The sequence below is a fragment of the Zootoca vivipara genome, chromosome 14, assembly GCF_965207765.1.
Source record: "Zootoca vivipara chromosome 14, rZooViv2.hap1.1, whole genome shotgun sequence".
In the NCBI taxonomy this organism is placed as follows: domain Eukaryota; kingdom Metazoa; phylum Chordata; class Lepidosauria; order Squamata; family Lacertidae; genus Zootoca; species Zootoca vivipara.
The window spans coordinates 32,747,826-32,767,957 of NC_142597.1; the positions used below are offsets into that span (position 1 = coordinate 32,747,826).

Consider the following 20,132-nt stretch of genomic DNA (forward strand, 5'->3'; position numbering starts at 1 on the left):
CCAACCTCTCCTCTGAAAGTGCATTTAGTATGGGATCCCTGATTGGTTAAGGCATGTCCAGATGTTGCTGGACTACAAAGCCTATGATCCTTGACCATTGGCTGTGCTGGCTGGGGCTGATGGCAGCTGGAGTCCAGCCACATCTGGAGCGCCACTCATGATATTGAGCATACAGCCCTTCTGTCTTTAGAGAGTAGAATTTAGGTTGGGTTGGACCAGATGACCCTTGGGGACCCCTTCCATCCTCCTAGAATCATATAATTGTAGCATTGGAAGGTACCCCGAGATTCATCTAGTTCAACCCCCAGCAATGCAGGAATCTTTCACCCAAGGCGGGGCTCGAACCCACGGCCCTGAGATTAAGAGCCTCACACTCTACCAACTGAGCTATCCCAGCAGTGTTCAATGTTCTTTGAATCTGTCTTCGTCCTTCCTTGCAAACTTGGTTTTCACTCTGCTCTGAATTTAAAAGAAAAAAGAAAATAAGTGTTTCTTAGCCCTCAGTGCCAAAGCCCATGCCCTCTTCCTAATCAAATCCAGTTCAGATCACTCTGCTGCTGCCAGGCGCTAAAAATGTCCTTCTCTTTCGCTTCCAGTGCCCGCAAGCGCCCAATCCCCTACTACCGGCCCAGCCCATCCTCTTCCAGCTCCCTGTCGAGCTACTCCTACAGCCGCAGCCGCAGCCGCAGCTATGACAGCTACAGCAGCAGCCGCAGCCGGACTCGCACCCAGAGCCGCAGCCCAAGCTACAACAGCCGAAGCAGTTCTGAGAGCGCTGGGTTTTGAGGGCCAGCTGCCCGGTTGCTGGAGTGAGCTGGCCCTGCCCAGCTGCCCTCCCCACGCGCCCACCCCTCCAAGGCATGCCCAGTTTTAATTCCTCAACCAGCGCCTGCCTCCGCTCCTTCTTCCTTCCTCGTGACTCTGGAGATGCTGGGTGCGCCCAGCCAGCGAGGAGCTGGGAGCTGGCCCAGCCATTAACAGGGGAGTTGGGAAATCTTGTAGGTGGGGGAGAAAACCGCTGAGTCACCTGTTAGAATGCAGCATCGTGGCGGAGGAGGCCTGACACTCGTTGGAAGTTTGGGGTTGCAAAAGGATCAAGGCTTTGTGGGCAAGGGTCCCAGTTGTCTGGCTGCTCACATGGACAAGAGGCCTGTTGGTGGACTCCGTTTTGCTTTTGTTTTTTGTTTTATAAAAAAGCTAGTTTCTACTGACAAAAGGGTAGGGAGGGTCTCCAGGGGAATAATGCCTCCAGGGTTCAGGATCATGCACAGAGCATATGAACAAACACCAAAACCCACCACTGAACTTTGGACTCTAGAACATAGGAGTCCTCGCTATTTGATCGCACCCAGCCTCGAACAAACAGCTCACAGAAGATTCTTCCTCGAGGGGAGTTTGAGGGTTGTTGTTGTTGTCCACCCCACCCCCCTAATTTATTTGTAGTGTTTATTTATTTCGACTCCAGCAGCCTGGAGAGGTTAATGTTTAATTTATATTAGGAGGCAGAAAGGAGAAGGGTGGGTGGCATGGGAGCACAACTCTGTTAATTTCCAAATTCCAAAAGAAAGCTTACTAGGGAGTTTGGAGGGGTGTGTAAAACCCAGGAAATGGATGGGGAAGGAAGGAAGGAAGGAAGGAAGGAAGGAAGGAAGGAAGGAAGGAAGGAAGGAAGGAAGGAAGGAAGGAAGGAAGGAGCTGATCACTTCCAAAAAGTTGCAAAGATGACTACTGGATTGACTACTTCAGAGCAGAACTGATCTGTGTCCCAGGAAAGGACCTGAACTCAACACTAGGACCCGGAGCACAGGATTGATGTTTAGAAGTTTGCAGGTACAAACAGCATTTGTCACCAATGAAGACACAGAGAGAGAGCGCTTCCTGGTGGATGCAGCCACCTAGGAAAGGCCCCAGAATCAACCGCTGCCTGGCAACATGTCCATCTGGTTCCGCGACAGGTGATAGCAAAGCCCCATCTCTGCTCGAGACCCTGGAGAGCGTCTGTTGATCAACTTTGATGATTCTGGGCTTGATAGACAAGCATTCGATAAGTTGGGTGGACTATCAGCCTGACTTGGTTTAAGGCAGCACTTTCATATAAACGTACATCTATGTGTATAGAAGCTTGCAGAGAAAACGAGGTTCTTCCAGCCCCCAGCTTTGCAGGATGACACCTCTGGCGTATCTTAGCACAAAGGGGTATTTTGCTTTCCGCAAGAGATCAAAGGTCAGCCAGGCGAGTGTCACGTAACTTAACACCCTTTCTGTATAACCAGATAGCACAACCGGATCAGTTTCCCTTGCATATATGAGGTGGGGGGGAAAATAAATAGAGCAAGTTCAGGGACACCACCAGATCAGACCTTTGCCTCAAACCAAGGGAGAGAGAAAGAGAGAGAGGAGCAAACCAGGTGGTTGTGAATAAGATTCCCCTTGGCAAGGGCATGAAATCAGTCTGAGTGTCCAAATCTCCTTCTGTCAGATGTCAGATACAAAGATGTAAAACTCACAAAGGACTAGCATCCTGACATGGCCTGTGCTAGAAGGGCAGAAAATGCACTGGGTAAGGAGGAACATCACCCATTGGACATCATTCTCCAATTAGCGTAGCAAGAACAAAACAGAGAAGCCGCAACACCTTTGGAAGAAAACCTCCTGGTTCCGCAGAGGTGCCACCCACATATTATTTAAGGCTCACCATTCAAATTCAGATGCTGTAGACACCCTCCCGATTCTTTGTATTGAGCCTCCAGACCTGAATTCTGTGGTTTGTTGGCCACATGTGAAACTCTGGATTCAGAAGAAGCAGTGTGTGGCCGTGTTGCAGGTGGGACAGAGAGGGAGGGAAAGAGAGGGACGAAGGACAATTCTTTTTAGGGGACATCTGACATTGGGGCCACCCAGTTCTTCCAGTGACGCGTTTAAGCTATGGAGATTCACAGTCCAAGACTGACTTGGCATATTTGGATTTGGGAGGCTTTTGAAGCAAATTGACATCTGCCTGTTGCTGAGTTGTGATTGTGGATCCAGCTATTATGATCTTTATTTAACACTTACAAAGCACCTGATGTTTTCTAAGCACCGTCATATATTAAAAGCTGAGAGAGTCCCTGCCTCTGGTCTTGCAGCCGAATGGACACAACACAAAAGGAAAAAGGGATGGGGAGGGAAGAGGAAAGCAAGCTGCTCCTTACTAGCTGAGAGATGGGGCCAAGATCGTGAGGTTCTTCCTGGGAGGTGCAGCCTCCCAGTGGCCCTTCGCTCCCACATCCCAGTGGCAGAGACCGCGGTATGCCTCCCTTCAGCTCCACAGTCCCAGGCAGCTGGCAATTGGACGTGGCAATCAAGAACTCTTGGAGGTCTTTGGAGTAAGAGGTCCCAGAGTGAACTCTAGGCTAGATCTAGGCAATAGGTCCTACTACATTGATCGAGGAAGGAGGGAAGGCTAGGTTTCTAATATTTGGCCAGCCCAGAGATTATACTGTTGGATCCTGGTGTTGCAGAACAAATCCCTAACCTATATCCAGATGTTGTTGTTTTTACATCCCTACCAGTTGCTGAAAGCTCACACTGGCAGCAGGCAGAGCCAAAGTATCTTCCTCCTATTAGTTCACACCTAAAACACAGTCGCCGCCAGGTGCTGCCTGGGCAACAGCAAACACTGGTTCCATGGGGTTCTCCAAAGATGATGGGCAGCTGGGGTAGCTCAGTCAGTAGAGCAAGAGACTTATTCTCAGGGTCGTGGGTTCGAGCCCCACATTGGGCAAAAGATTCCTGCATTGCAGGGGGTTGGACCAGATGACCCTCGTGGTCCCTTCCAGTTATACAGATCTATGACTCAGTGCCAGCAAAGCTGCGGTTTAGTGGTGCATCAGTCTCCAAAGGAAGGCCCCCAAAGGGCTGCAATGCTGAGATTCCCTTCCAATTCCCAGCAGCAACGAGTGTAGAAAGACGGCATTATCAGGGAAAAAAATGTCCAGTCTTCCTAGCATCCTTTCATAGTCTCTGCAGCCGTTAGCAAACCAGAACAAACCATTCTCTAGAGGAAACAAAAAAAATCTCTCTTTCTCTCTTTCTTCTTTCTCTGAATTGTGAAGTTGAGCTGTAGATTCAGTGAGCTGGTTCAATGATAATAAAATATACAATATATATATTGTAATGGAATCTTCCTGAAGTAGAGCCTATTTTTGGTGATGGTGCGGGGGGGGGGGCAGCTGAGTAGGTGAGCATCTGACTTTGCATGCAAAAGGTCATGGGTTCAATCCCCAATGGCATCTCCAGGGAGCGCAGGCTGGGAATATCCCTTGCCTGAAAACCGGAAGCGTCATTGTCAGTCAGTGCAGCTGGAGGGTGGGCAAGATTTATTTATTTTTTAAGTGCATCAAGGTTATCTGTCAAGGGCCACATATCAGTGGGAGAGAGGCCAGAGGTGAAAAGACGTGGGTCTGGAGTTGAAGCTGTGTCAACGTTTTTTTTGCAATTGTACATCTTTCCAGATGTTGCCCTTTTCTCAGATTTGCCCATCCCTAGAGAGCTGCGCCAGATTAGGAATCGGTTTGGGTTATTACATTCCCATGCTGCACTGCAAAAGCCTCAAAGCAATTCAAAACCAACCTAAGGACGTGGTAATAAAAATCACAAAAGCATGTTGGAATACAAGACTGGAAAAGGGTTCATCCTCTTACCTAGGCGAATCCTACTTCCCTGGTCCAGGCATGTCATGGACTTACTCTTTTATCAATTCATTCGACCCAATTCATTTCAGATGATGCAGACACTTCTATGTGCAACCACATTTCAGGTCTCCCTTGGTGGTAAAAGTATGAGGTGGAGCTGTGTCTATATAACCTTCCCTAACACAATGTAAGGGACCCAGGTGGCGCTGTGGGTTAAACCACAGAGCCTAGGGCTTGCTGATCACAAGGTCGGCGGTTCGAATCCCTGTGACGGGGTGAGCTCCCGTTGCTCGGTCCCAGCTCCTGCCAACCTAGCAGTTCGAAAGCACATCAAAATGCAAGTAGATAAATAGGAACCGCTACAGCGGGAAGGTAAACGGCGTTTCCATGTGCTGCTCTGGTTTGCCAGAAGCGGCTTTGTCATGCTGGCCACATGACCTGGAAGCTGTACGCCGGCTCCCTCGGCCAATAATGCGAGATGAGCGCGCAACCCCAGAGTCGGTCACGACTGGACCTAATGGTCAGGGGGTCCCTATACCTTTACCTTTAACCCAATGTAAGCTAATATTTGTAATGAACACAAGAAGAGCCTGGATCAGGCCAAAGGCCTACCTAGTCCAGCATCCTGTTCTCACCCAGTTGGCCAACTGGAAACCCTGCACCCACCCCTTGCAGGATCTGAATGCAATAGCAACTCTCCCCACCTGCGATTCCCAGCAACGGGTTTTCAGAGGCCTCCCGACAGTAGAGGGACAACACAGCCATCGTGGCTCACAGCCACTGAGAGCCTGAGTTTCAGGAAATCTGTCCAATCCTCTTTTCTTATCCCTGTATATTGATTGATTGATTGATTGATTGATTGATTGTATTTATATCCCATATTTTTCTCCAAGGAGATAAAGGCAGAGTACATGGGTCTCTCCAGGGTTTTTTTTTCTTTTTTCTTTGGTTCTGTTTTCAACTGGAACCCACCAGAACTCAGTTCCAGCACCTCACAGGTGGGCACCCTTGCCTTTATAAGAGAATAAGGGAGGTGTTCAGGGTTAGTTCTGGCCCCTCTGTTTCTATGAAAATAGTACTAGGTCTCTCCCTCCTCATGCAGTCCCCACAACTCTGCAGCGTAGGTTATGCTGAGAGGCAGCCCAAAGTCGTCCAGCTCTCTCCCATCCCAGGTTGTAGTCTGACAACCACGTCCTCACACTGGCTCTCGGTTTTTATCCTATGTAGCAGCTAGGTGAGGGGCGTGAGGTGAAAGGCCCATCCATTTGTTCTACAGACCAAGCAACTTCATTGGATGTGTAAATTGTGGTACTTAACCAGCCAAAGCCATTCCCTTAACAAAGGAATGGGTTCCTTATCACAGGATCACAGGCTTGGAACAGGCACCGGGCATCATCCAGACTGCGCGCGCGCACACACACACACACACACACACACACCCCATAACATTGTATTTTTACGTTATTAGGGGGAAGGTTGGGGGCTCCATTTGCTGTTTCCCCTTTCCCCATTGTAGCACAAGCATCTGGCCAGCAGGAGGAGCTGGATGGTAGCTTTTACTGGCCTGTCGGACGCCCGGCCAGGAGGAAGGAGGAATGGGAATCTGGAGGGAGTCTTCTGGATGCTTCGCCCTCCCTCTTCCCCTCCGCAATCAGCCCTTCTCATCATGCTCCATTATCCTTGCAGCTGGGGGATCTGGGCAAGCAGTGCAGCAGATGGGGCCCGTCAATCTCCAGTAATTGAGACAAGAGAGATATTTATTGCCCGGCTGTCTGCTCAGCCCGTCCTTTGGCTCTGCATTGAGCCTGGGAATGATGCTGCAACCAGCACTGGTGGAAGGAACGCACAGCCAGGGCCACTTCGTCTTGCTTTTGACCTTGCCGTCCTTTCTATTGCAGGACCACCTACGTCCTCCTCCTCCCCTTAATATTTCACCACAATTGTTATGTATTGTACGGTCACAGACCTGCTAAAACAGGGCATGCAGGGAATAAGGCAGGAGCATTAAAACACACACTTAAGATACAGTATGTTGCAAAGAATCAAACAGGCAGACATTTAAAATGCAATATACCGGTAATACAAGAGATTTTTTTAAAAAATGTAGACCTCAACTAGAATGAATGCAACTAGAATACGACTGGGGAGGCCTTTGAGCAGAGAAAAGGAAATTATTAAATTATTATTATTATTATTATTATTATTATTATTATTATCATTTTATTATCCTGCCCATTTGACATAGTATAAAAACACAAGTAAACATCAAGCATTTGTTGTTTTTGTTTCTTTGATTGATTGCCTCACATTCCCCATTTTTTATCCCAGGAGCTCAAGGTGGTAAAGATAAGTTTTCCAGCTTCTCATTAAATCCACACAACAGCCCTGTGAGGTAGGTTAGGCTGAGAAGGATGAGTGGGGATCTGAACCCGTGACCTCTCAGGCCTTGCTGTTGACTTTCTAACCACCACAACCACACTTATTTATTTACTCATTCCGAAACCTTTCTTCTCCGTCCCATTTTATCCTCATGACAACCCTGTGAGCTAGGTTGGGCTGAGAGTGAATTAGTGGCCCGTCGTCACCCAGCCAGCTTCAAGACAAACTGGGGGGGGGGGCGGCGGGGAGGGGAGGATTTGAACGCTGGTCTCTCCCAGATCCTAGGCCAGCACTCACAACTCTACCCTGGCTCTCTCCAAAGCTCTATACAACAAGGGAAATACAAAATGAGAAACACGTTGTTAAAAATCTAATGAAACAATACAAGCCTATAGTATCCCCGCCCGCCCCCCCCCCATGGTCACTCAAGTGAAGTCACACACTTTGCCTTGCTCTGCCAAAGTGGACCTTCCTCTGGCCAGCTTGGCTGAGAGAGAGAGAGGGAAATGAGCCCTGCTTAGGAAATGCTTCTCTGCTTTCTCTCTGAGTCTTTTTTTGGGTGTTAGGAGTCAAAGCCAAAAAATGTTCTGGAGACACTCAGAACCTCCAGGGGTTATTCTGGCCTGCGGCCAAGGATGACTACGACTTCGGGATGGGTGGCAGGGGGGGGGGCTCTTCGTAATCTTCAAGCAGTTGCCTTCCCTCTCTGACTCATCGTCGCTGAGACAGCAAGAAAGATCTTTCTCTCGGTCACCTTCTCTTCACCAGCCGCCACGACTCTGCCTCACAGCCATCCCACTACAGTGGTACCTTGGTTCCCAATCTGTTTAGCTGTCTAAATAATTGGCTCCCCAATGCCACAAACCCGGAAATCAGTGTTCTGGTTTGCGAACGTTTCTCGGAAGCCGAACGTCCAACGCGGCTTCCGCTTGAGTGCAGGAAGCTCCCGCAGGCAATCGGAAGCCGCGCCTTGGTTTTTGAACCAGGGTCATGGGCGTACCCAGGGCGGGGCGGGGGGCAGCTGCCCCCCCTAGAAGCAGGGCCGGTGCAGCCATGGGCAAGAGCGGTGCTGCCGGCGGGGCTGGTGAGCAGAGGCAGAGGCGGAGCACAGCCCGGCGGAGCGCGAGTTCGGTGTTCCCGTCCGCTGCGCCGCGCCCTCCAGCTTCCCGAGAGGTGGCCGAGCTCTGGCCGGGTCCCCCACCGCCGCCCAGCCCAGCCCCCAGCTCGTGCTGCCCCAACAAGCTGGGCAAGGCGCTCAGCATCCGCTCCACCATGTCACTCATGCCCGGGGCCACTGCCGCATCCCAGAAGAGGAGGCCCCAAGCCTGACACCCCGGCGGAGGGAGAAGGGAGAGCGGCCTGCCAGCCGCATCTGCCTCTACCGCCTCAGTGCTCACTTCCAGGCCGCGGAAGAAGGCCGCTCGCCGCCCCCAGGAGGGCTTCCTCCCGAGGAGGAAGGTGCCGGGCAGGGAGGAGGAGGCCGGGCTGGGATCTAGAAGGAGAGCCAGGCGCTGCGAGGAGAAGTTATTTTTATTATTTTCACTTTTATTCTTACATCATCATCACCATCATCATCGTTCTCCGTAGCCCCGCCCATGTTTCCACTTTGTGGTCCCTCCCCTCCCTTGGCCCCGCCCCTTGCCCCCCTAGTTTTGATCCTGGGTACGCCCCTGACCAAGGTACCACTGTACTCAAATGCACTCGCATCTTCCCTGGCCGTTCATCAGGCTGGCTGGGAATGATAGGAGTTGGAGTCTCCAATTCCTGGAAGGCTAGTGGAGGAGCCTTGATAGGAAGGTACAAAATGATGCCTGGCATGGAGAATGTGGGTTGGCACTCTCTCTCTCTCTCTCTCTCTCTCTCTCTCTCTCCTTTCACTCCAACTGGTAGAGATTGGATGAAGCCAAATGTTGGGAAATTCAGGACAGATAAAAGAAAGGGCTTCTTTAAACTGCTACCGGTGAGAGATTCTAAGGGTTCCCTTTAGAAATGTGGCACAGCGGAAACTGTGGTGTCTTTAGGATACATGGTTTATTGGGTACATATTTTAATGTATTTTTAATATTTTGTTGGAAGCTGCCCAGAGTGGCTGGGGAAACCGAGCCAGATGGGCAGGGTATAAATTATCATCATCATCATCAACCTGAGCCTAGGATGGAGGGGTTCACAGCATTCACACCCCAAGGTCCTGCTTCTTCCATAGCCACAGCCTTGGATTCAAGCAGAAATCAAAGCCTTGCTCTCTGCCCCTCTGCTTGCTGGTATGTTCTCCAGCTTCCATAACAGCAAACTCTGCTCACCAACTCAGGCATTGCCCTTCTTGATATTTGGGAGTTGAGGGAAGGGCTTCACCCATTTGCCACTTGGCACAGAGCCGCCTCTGGTTTGCTTCCTTAATGGCCCATCGCCCAGGTGATCACCCAAACACAGAAAGCTAGCCAGGCTTGATTTGCTTCTAACACTTATAGGGAATACATACTGTATAGGAATATAGGTGACTGGCACCCACAAACTCATAACACCCCTGCCTGAAATGTTAGAAAGCAGCTGCCAGTCAGTGTAAACAGCACTGAGCCAGAGGAAGCGATGCTCTGACTTGTTCTAAGGCAGCTTCCTATGACATATATACGAAAGACTCGGGTGCTCTGGGGAAATGGCCTTTCCCAGGACTCCTGGTAGCTGGGAAGGTGTGTTGAACCACTCAAAGCACTAGGGAGGGAGAGGAGGCAGAGATGCTCTGGAACCACTAAGGGGGTGTGGCCTGCACAGAGGGGTGTGGCTTGTAGATAGTTGCAAGAACCAACTTTGGAAGATGAAGGTGAATGTTGGAAGATTTAAGCAAGGTAAAATAAAGCCCTCCTTTTATGCAGTGCAGTTAAACTATGGAACTCCCTCCCACAGGAGGCAGTGATGGCTTCAAAAGAGGATTAGACAAATTCACGGAGGAAAAGGCTATTGATGGCTATTAACCAGATGGTTGTGCTCTGGAGGCAGCAATGCTTCTGAATACCAGTTGCTGGAAGCCAAAGGAGGGGAGAGGGCTCTTGGGCTCAAATCCTGCTTGTGGGTTTCCCAAAGGGGCATCTGGTTGGCCACTATGAGAACAGGATGCTGGACCACTGGCCTGATCCAACAGGCTGTCCTTAGCTCAGTCGGTAGAGCATGAGGCTCTTAATCTCAGGGCTATGGATTCAAGCCTCACATCAGGCTAAAGATTCCTGCAATGCAGGGGGCTGGACTAGATGGCCCTTGGAGTCCCTTCCAACTCTACAATTCTATGATTCTATGGTTATGAGAGGCCTGGCAGGCTGGATTTAGCCTTCAGGTTTCCAAGATTCCCTACCTCTTATAAGAAAGGCAGAGGAAGGAAGGGCAGCGACTCCTGAGCCATCTGGGATGTCAGGATCCTGCTCAGCTCCAATCCCACCGCTCCCCTCCCTTGGAAAAACACACAGGGCAGAAATGACAAATGCTGTCAGGACCTGTGCAACATTCATCAACAGTTCCTCCGGCCAAGAGTAATTTCCATTAATAGACCTCTGGAATTCCTCTCCAAAAATAGGCGTTTGTCTGGTGATAAGGGGCAGCTGGCGGCTCTCGCTCTCCACAGTCGAGAGGCTCCACAAAGCAGTTCGGGACGACTCCGGGACGCCTCGCCATGACAGAACGCCAAGTCCCCTTCACTTTCCTGCGCAGCCCCAGCTGGGACCCCTTCCGGGACTGGTACCGGGGCAGCCGCCTCTTCGACCAGTCCTTTGGGATGCCCCTCATCCCTGAGGACTGGTACAAGTGGCCTGCAGGGACCAGCAGCTGGCCGGGCTACATCCGCCCTCTGGCCAGCGCTAGCCCAGAGCCAGTGGCTGCCAGCCCTGCCGCCGCCGCCACCGCCAGCCCAGCCGCCAACCCAGCATACAGCAGGGCGCTGAGCCGCCAGCTCAGCAGCGGCATCTCCGAGATCCGGCAGACTTCCGAGAGCTGGAAAGTGGCCTTGGACGTCAACCATTTTGCACCCGAGGAGCTGGTGGTGAAAACAAAAGACGGTGTGGTGGAGATCGCAGGTAAGTGCCAGCCCTTGAGAGGTTGGGACTTCAGGCTTGCAGGCCCAATTGGGCCAGGAGGCAACCCTCAGTTTGGCTCCCAGAGGACTCTCCCCCAAGGCACACACTCTCCCATCCCAACTGTGGTGTAGTGGTTGGAGTGTTGGACCAGGACCTGGGTTCGAATCCCGACTCAGCCATGAAGCTCACTAGGTGACCTTGGGGGAAAGTCACGCAATCTCACCCTAACCAACCTCGCAGGGTTGTTGTTTGTATTAAATGGGGGGGGAGCGTCGTCTGGAGCTCCTTAGAGGAAAAGGTGGGCTATGAATGCAATAATTAATCCATTTATTGATGGCTGACTTACTCAACGGATAAATAGATTTGCTGCATTTTTCTCCAAAGAGATCAAGGTGGCAAACTTGGTTCTCCCTCATCTCAGTTAATTCCGCAATGACCCTTTGAGGTAGCTTAGGCTGAGGGCCCCCCAAGGTCATCCAGTAAGCCAATTCAGGGTTGGGGTGGGGTGGGAATTTCAGTCCTGGCCTCTCCCAGGTCCGAGCTAGACTGACACTCTAACCACTAGGCCACGCTGGCTCTCTGCACTCTGAAGCATTTTTGCCTGGCTGGATTGTGTCCTTGAGCTCTGATAAGGCCATTGTGCCCTTTGCCTCAGGCGGCAAAATGTATTGGAGCAGCCCAGGCAGTGTGTGTGCGTGTGTGTGTGTGTGTGAGTCTGAGTGATGAACGGACCAAAAGAAAGTTGTAGCAGCCTGAAAATAAGATAAGACACCTCCTCTGCTTTGGACATAAGGGCAGGTGATGTGGAACTCCAAAATCTGCTGAGATTCCAATGCTGAAAAATGTCTCCCAAGCCTTCCGGAGACTAAATGTGCAGCCCTAGATCATGGCACTCATGGAACCACAGATTTGAAGAGTTGGAAGCGATCCAAAGGGTCATCTAACCCCCTAAAAAGCAGGATTTACAGCTAAGAAATAGTAATCCAGGTGGGGTCTGACCAAGGCAGAATAGAGCGGGACTTTGACTTCCCTTGATCTGGACACTACACTTCTGTGGATGCAGCCTGGAATAGCATTAGCTTCTTTTGCTGCTGCATCACACAGTTGGCTCATGATCGGATTGTGGTCCACTAAGACCACTAGATACTTTTCGCATGTACTTTTGCCAAGCCAGGTGCCCCCTATCTTCTGTTTGTGCTGTTGGTTCTTCCTGCCTTTTGTCTCAACTCTACTCAGGTGGCAGGTGGAGGGATTGAATCTCCAGGTAGGCAAGAGGGTATTTAATAATAAAACACTTATTAAAGAAGCCGTGTACACAGCTGCTGCCAGTCAGTGTAGGACACTACAGTGGGACTTTGTTTTGTGAATGGCTTAGTTGTTGAACAAACTGGCTCCCAAGCGCCGCAAACCCGGGAATAAGTGTTCCAGTTTGTGAATGGTTTTCGGAAACCGAACATCTGATGTGGCTTCCGCTTGAGTGCAGGAAGCTCCTACAGCCAATCAGAAGCCACACCTTGGTTTTTGAGAACCAAGGCACCACTGTACTATGATGAACCAATGGTCTGACTTGGGAGAAGGCAGAATCACTACATTCCTATGACACTGGAAATTCATGTTTTGCAAGACCCGAACCTTCTTCCTGAGGGATGTGGGTGGCTGTAAATCACAGAGCCTAGGGCTTGCCGATCAGAAGGTTGGCAGTTTGAATCCCTGCGACGGGGTGAGCTCCCGTTGCTCGGTCCCAGCTCCTGCCCACCTAGCAGTTCGAAAGCACGTCAAGTGCAAGTAGATAAATAGGTACTGCTCCGGCGGGAAGGTAAACGGCGTTTCCGTGTGCTGCGGCTTAGTCATGCTGGCCACATGACCTGGAAGCTGTCTGTGGACAAACGCTGGCTCCCTCAGCCTATAGAGCGAGATGAGCGCTGCAACCCCAGAGTCATCCACGACTGGACCTAATGGGCAGGAATCTTTTGCCCAAGGTGGGGCTCGAACCCACAGCCCTGGGATTAAGAGCCTCATGTTCTGCCAACTGAGATATTAAAAGTTAAAGGGACCCCTGACGGTTAGGTCCAGTTGCGGATGACTCTGGGGTTGCGGGGCTCATCTCGCTTTACTGGGCGAGGGAGCCGGTGTACAGCTTCCAGGTCATGTGGCCAGCATGACTAAGCCGCTTCTGGGGAACCAGAGCAGCGCACAGAAACACCATTTACCTTCCCGCCAGAGTGGTACCTACATATCTACTTGCACTTCGACATTCTTTCAAACTGCTAGGTGGGCAGGAGCTGAGACCTAGCAACAGGAGCCGCCGACCTTCTGATCAGCAAGCCCTAGGCTCTGTGGTTTAGACCACAGCGCCACCCGTGTCCCTTAACTGAGATATTAAGTACTGCTAATAATACAACTTGCTAGTTTCCTTTTTCTCTCCCTGTTGGGGTGGGGAGATCACACACACCCAGTCTTTTTCAGCCCAACAGTGGAAGGAAAAAGCTAATGAGATAAAGCCACATTCGTCTGTTACAGAAAATGGGGGCGGGGTCTTGTGACACCTTAAAAGCCGTTGGGTTTATTATGGCAAATGCTTTTTCTTTCTTTCTTTCTTTTTTGAGGAGCATCAGGGTGATGAATGCCCTGAGTCGGATCTCCCCACTTTTTCCCTTGGCGAGGCTCCTCCAATCAGAGGGGCCGGAAAGAACAAAGATGGGTGTGGCCCAAGAAGGCAGACAAAGGAGCACAGAGCTTGGGAGGTCCCTCCCCCCTTCTCCCCCCCCCCGCCTCCCATCCAGCTGGCTTGCAGCTGCCACATTACACCCCTGATTAAAATCAATGAGATGGGTCAGGTGCCAAGTTTGCGCCTTGGCGAATCGTGGGCAGAGGAGGAGTGGGGGGAGAAGCCTGGAATCACAGCCTTAACCCCCCCACCCACGCCAGAGACACCCTTTCTGTCACCTCCCTCTCCTTCCCTACCCCCTCAGCTGCTGGGTACCTCTGACCCCCCTCCCCAAAATCTGCTGTCAGGCCATTCTGAATTATTCATGCCTTCACTCAGTCCCCGTCCCCACGCTTTCAGGAATTGGGGTGGGAGGATTGTGGCTCCCCCCCCCCACTTCTCATGCTCTGTTGATACCGCAGCCGTCACCCATCACTGTGGGGTCCACCCACCCACCCACCCAAATCTCAGTTCGTCGCCCTCTGAAATATGAATGGATGTTTGCGGCCCATGGCTTAACATGTGGCCACGTATCTATGGCAACCAGCACTGCAGCCGACAAGGGTGGGGATGCAGGAAAACAAGGAAGAAGGAATGGTTCGGTTTGGTGTTGCGGTCAATTCTCGAAAAATACAGCAGCAGTGAAGGTTGGGTGGTTAGTTGGTTTTTCCCCCACAGCTTTATACCAGGCACGGCGGCGTTCTCAGAGTGGCTTAGGGAAACCAGCACTGAAACGGCCCCTGCTAGGCTCACCGTTTTTAAAAAAGACACAGCACACGAGGAAAAGGGAGGAGGAGGGAGGAGGAGGGAAGCAAGCTCAAAGTTGCAGCTGTTCATGCTCCCTCCTCTCTGTGCACCGACAGAAGGGCAAAAGGCATGCTTATGCTCAGGGTGACCAGTGATTTCCCTACAGATATTCCTAGAATCGTAGAACTGTAAATGATCCCTGAGGATCATCTAGTCCAACTCCCCCCGCAATGCAGGATTATGCAGCTGTGCCATCCAGAGATGGATGAAACCTGCAACCTTGGCCTTATCAGCACCACGCTCTAAGCAATTCATCCATGTTAAACATTAAATATCTATTCTTTTTAAACATATGCCCCCCCCGTCTTTTTTTTAAAGGGAAGCTGGTTTATGTCAAATCTGAAACTTCACCCATCTAGCTCAGTAGTAGCGATGAGAGGCAGAATTTGGTTCAGTTCATATTTAAAGGCCTGCAGAGGTAATTCGCACTTTTTGAAGCAATCCACAAACCAAACCAGGCCACCTTTTCAAATCTGAATGTCTCCAGATATTTCAGCGCAGTTCTCCAGCCAAGTTATGTTTGCAGAAATGCATATTATTTTGGAAGAGTGGGTGTTACCAGGGTAAAGAAATGCATATATACTTGGGCTAGTTAAAGGGTAAAGGGACCCCTGACCATTAGGTCCAGTCGTGACCGACTCTGGGGTTGCGCGCTCATCTCGCATTATTGGCCGAGGGAGACAGCGTACAGCTTCCAGGTCATGTGGCCAGCATGACAAAGCCGCTTCTGGCGAACCAGAGCAGCACACGGAAACGCCGTTTACCTTCCCGCTGTAGCGGTTCCTATTTATCTACTTGCATTTTGACGTGCTTTCGAACTGCTAGGTTGGCAGGAGCTGGGACCGAGCAACGGGAGCTCACCCCGTCACAGGGATTCGAACCGCTGACCTTCTGATCAGCAAGCCCTAGGATCTGTGGTTTAACCCACAGCACCACCTGGGTCCCCATACTTGGGCTAAGCATACCTAAAAATACATATACATTCGGTGGATGGGTGGGAACCATACTGAACAGCATTGTGTTAGGGAAGATTACTTTGCAGAAATATGTACGGTATATTAGAGAAAGTTTCATCAATCAATCACTTCTTATGCTGTAACAAACCCATTAAGATAGAAGAGAGGGTAAAAAAACAACACCACTCAATGCAACATTCACGTATTTTTAATACCATATGATGCACAGAGTAAAACACGCACATATTTGAAACAGAATGTGCTACAAGGAGAAAACCTGAGATACAAGTAGCAGTTAAAATGAGAGTACCATCTTCCAAGGCCTTTGAGGAGAGGGGAGGAACTTGGCTATTAAATCATTTGTATCAGCCAAGTAATATTCCAAAAACTGTACCAACTCCAGGGTTCTTCCCTCATACGGGGCAAAGGGGACAAAAAAGGAGAGAAAATTCCAGGTGTTTATGCGTATTAAGAGAAATTCACATTAAAATGCTGATGAATTTCCATGAGGAGGTTTTTTAAAAATAATAATAATAATTTAAGGTTGGAAAAAATGAGAACCTGAAAGTGACATAGGCCTTTGGATAATTAAACAATCTGTGTCCTTTTGGACTGTCTGTGTGTGTTGGTGTTTTTGCTTGTTATTATGGTATGTGTTCTTGTGTTTTCACATTGCAAATTGCACATTGCAAATCTTCAGATGAATAATAATAATAATAATATAATAAATTTTTATTTATACCCCGCCCTCCCCAGTCAAAACCAGGCTCAGGGCGGCTAACACCAATAAAATTACAATAAGACATAAAAGAAAAGAAAACAATTAATTAAAATACAATATTAAAATTTAAAATGCAGCCTCATTTTAAGTAGTCCATAAATCCAAACCATGAGGGAGGAAAACACAGGGATCAGACTGAATCCAACCCAAAGGCCAGGCGGAACAGCTCTGTCTTGCAGGCCCTGCGGAAAGATGACAAATCCCACAGGGCCCTGGTCTCCTGTGAAAGAGCGTTCCACCAAGTCGGGGCCAATACTGAAAAGGCCCTGGCCCTAGTTGAGGCCAATCTAGCCACCTTATGGCTCGGGATCTCCAGAATATTGTTGTTTGTGGAGGTATAGAATTTAATAATAATAATAATAATTGTTGTTGTTTAGTCGTTTAGTCGTGTCCGACTCTTTGTGACCCCATGGACCATAGCACGCCAGGCACTCCTGTCTTGCACTGCCTCCCGCAGTTTGGTCAAACTCATGTTCGTAGCTTCGAGAACACTGTCCAACCATCTTGTCCTCTGTCGTCCCCTTCTCCTAGTGCCCTCCATCTTTCCCAACATCAGGGTCTTTTCCAAGGATTCTTCTCTTCTCATGAGGTGGCCAAAGTATTGGAGCCTCAGCTTCACGATCTGTCCTTCCAGGGAGCACTCAGGGCTGATTTCCTTAAGAATGGATAGGTTTGATCTTCTTGCAGTCCATGGGACTCTCAAGAGTCTCCTCCAGCACCATAATTCAAAAGCATCAATTCTTAATAATAATAATAATAATAATAACCCCCCATCCTTAAGTAAACCTGCATGCAGTCGGATGCCACAGGCTTTCCTTCCCTCTCCTCACAGCATTCTTGCCCGGAGTTTCCGAGGAGTCCAATATGGTAGTGCCATGTTTCTGGTTGACGGCGGTGGCTGCTCTTGCCGGTGGAAGCCAGCTGGGGGCTGCTGCTGCTGCTGCTGCAAATCGTCGGTGGCTGGGCACTGGCCCTGCTGGCTGCTGCTCCCCTCACACCCTGCCCATCCCTGCCTTTTGAGTTTTGCTTTGGCGAGGGTGCATGTGGCTTAAAACCCTGCGGGGGTGAGATAATGGCGGGGGTGGGGTGCATTGGGCCAGACCTGAGAGAGAGAGAGACACGATTAGAGTAGGGGTCCCTTCCAACTCTACAATGCTACGATCCTATGTTTCAGAATGCAGGTTGGAGAGAGCTGGGGGAGAGTTAAATAAATGTATTGGGGGATTTCCCTATCTCTTAAGGCAGTATCGATGGCCCCGTGACAGTGTCGTTTTCTTTTCCAGGCAAGCATGAAGAAAGGCAGGACGATCATGGGTTCATCTCCAGATGTTTCACAAGAAAATACACGTAAGTAGCTGAACCAGTTGGCGGGGGGGAAGAAGCAAAGCTTTTCAGGGTCCGAGGACAAGGAAGCTACATCTGCTGCCCCACCAACCTCAATCTTGATTTTTCCCCCCAAGCCTTTCTGCCGTCTGTCTCTCATTACCTTGCAAAGGAATCTGTCCGACCAACTCAGCAGCCTCTTCTGCTGGATTCTAATCCTCATTAGGCCCAGCGTCACAGGCCTGGAAGGGACCACCTGATATCATCCAGACTGACCCGCTCGAACCCATAACAATGTACTGCGTTGGGCACCTCGCCTCATTCCACTCTCACATTTCTCTGTTCCCTTCTACAGGCTGCCCCCTGGCATTGACCCTGCTGCGGTCCGCTCTTCCCTTTCCCCTGATGGCATGTTGACGATAGAGGCTCCTTTGCCCAAGCCGGCCATTCAGTCTGCCGAAATCCAGATCCCTGTGACCTTCGAGGCGCACGCCCAAATCACCCCGTCAGGAGCCAAGAAACTGGAAGAGGCTCCCAAGGTGTAAATGCCGGGTGGGAGTTTACCACCCGGGTTTCGAAAACGGGCAGACCCTCCTGTATCCCCTTTTTTGTAAAGACAGAGACCTCTGCAACAGCGCCACAAATAAAGTTGTGGTTTTTTAAAAACTCCACGTATGGTTTTTTTTTATTTTTTTATTTACTTTGAATCGTCTCGTTTTTGTGTTTGGGGTCCTGGTGGGAGTCGGCTGATTAACAGGCATCCGTGTGGACTAAGAACCAAGGCCTTCAAAACTGACAGTCAGATGCATGGGGCATATAAAAATAATTATCACTAGCAAGTACATGTTTCAAAGCATGCAAAACCAAGCTCACAGATCTGATGCACATCAGCACCCCACAGTTTGGTCCTTTTCAGAAGACGTCTGAATGCAACCCTGTATAGGGAAATTTTTAATGTCTAATGTCACATTTTTTAATTTTTTTAAAAAAATTTAAATTTAATTTAAATTTAATTAATTTATTTTAATTTAATTTAATTAATTTAATTTTTTTAATGTCTAATGTCACATTTTTTAATGTGCTGTAACCAGCCCAGAGTGGCTGGGGAAACTAAGCCAGGTGGATGGGGTATAAATAATAAAATTATTATTATTATTATTATTATTATTATTATTATTATTATTATTATTCTTGGGCAATGCATCAATGACCAACCCCATTCATAAGTATTGGTCATCCCTGGCTGGGTTGCACAGTTGCTAGGCGACCCCTCCAGGGAGCAGGCCCACCCTCTACAACTCAGTGGCTCAAACCCTTTTCCATGCTCACGGAGAATTCTTTCCATGTGAGGAAACCAGAATGTGGGGAATGAACCTGAAGCCCACCGGGCTGAATGGAGCTCACCAACTACATATAACATCTGCAGAAAGGGGGCAGGTAAAGGTAAAGGAAGAGGTATCGCTGACAGTTAAGTCCAGTCGTGGACGATTCTGGGGTTGCGGCGCTCATCTCGCTTTACTGGCCGAGGGAGCCGGTGTTCCATGGGTGTACCCAGCATGGGGCAGGGGGGTGCAGCTGCCCCTCCCTAGAGAAGCAAAAAAAAGGGGGGAAGCTCCCACGCAGCAAAAAAAAAAAAAACCAGCCGGCAGTGGAGAGCGGAGTTGCAGTGTTCATCCTCAGTGTGGACCATTCCCTGGGACAGGAAAGGATTGCTGGGTCACCTCTGTTGGTTTTTGCATCGTAAAGGTTGCCTCTAAGTCCCTTTCTAGCCAGCAGCTAAATCACTCTAATCCTAGTTTCTTTGTTTCCCTGATTGCCGTGCAGTTCTGTGTTGGGCTGAACTGCTGCTTAGGGGCTTGGCAGTTTGTAGCCAGCAGCTAAATTACCCTAATCCTACCCTACCCTACCCTACCCCCTCTTTGTGCATAGCCTCGGGCCCCTTTTATCAGATTTGTTTTGGCAATGGCTCTTTCACCATATGAGAAAGCTGTATAATTGCGGTACAGGGGGTTGGACTAGATGACCCCCAGGGTCCCATCAAAACTTTGAGGTACTATTCCTGGGTTGACAGGATAATAGTGCTGATAACCCCTATGATGCAGGTTCAATCCCCGTTTGGGCAAGCTGCATATTATTGGTTGGCAGGATAGTAGTGCTGATAAAGCCCAATTTTTGCAGGCCCAATCCCCATATGGGATAGGTGCATGTTCTTGCATTACAGGGGGTGGGACTAGATGACCACCAGGAGGAGATGTAGCTTGGGGGTCGCTTAACACCATAATCTTCAACATTTTCTGAGGGAAAGAGGGGCACCCTACCATACTCTCTTCCGGTGAGAGTACTCCTTAATTTTCCTACATCTTTAAAAGATGTGGTTATTGAATTCAGTTTTGTTCCCGGTGAAGAGTTTGTGTAGCACAGTAGTCTGCTTTAACCAGTGTACATGGT

The 20,132-nt window shown here is 49.7% G+C and overlaps 2 protein-coding genes across 2 annotated transcripts in view; both read left to right on the top strand.

The window, feature by feature from the left end:
* SRRM3 (serine/arginine repetitive matrix 3) overlaps positions 1–3,136 on the top strand; it is a 57,170-nt gene extending 54,034 nt beyond the window's left edge. The window contains exon 14 of the mRNA XM_088658214.1: positions 597–3,136. Within this exon, the coding sequence (XP_088514340.1) occupies positions 597–786 (190 nt within the window). The 3' untranslated portion in view covers positions 787–3,136. The remainder of the gene's footprint in view (positions 1–596) is intronic.
* A 7,522-nt stretch (positions 3,137–10,658) lies between these two features.
* Positions 10,659–18,350, top strand: HSPB1 (heat shock protein family B (small) member 1). The gene is made up of 3 exons (XM_035139891.3): positions 10,659–11,110; positions 17,645–17,708; positions 18,040–18,350. Exons 1-3 carry the CDS (start codon positions 10,711–10,713, stop codon positions 18,227–18,229), a joined length of 654 nt encoding a protein of 217 aa, XP_034995782.3. The 5' UTR covers positions 10,659–10,710; the 3' UTR covers positions 18,230–18,350.
* The last annotated feature ends 1,782 nt before the right edge of the window (positions 18,351–20,132 follow it).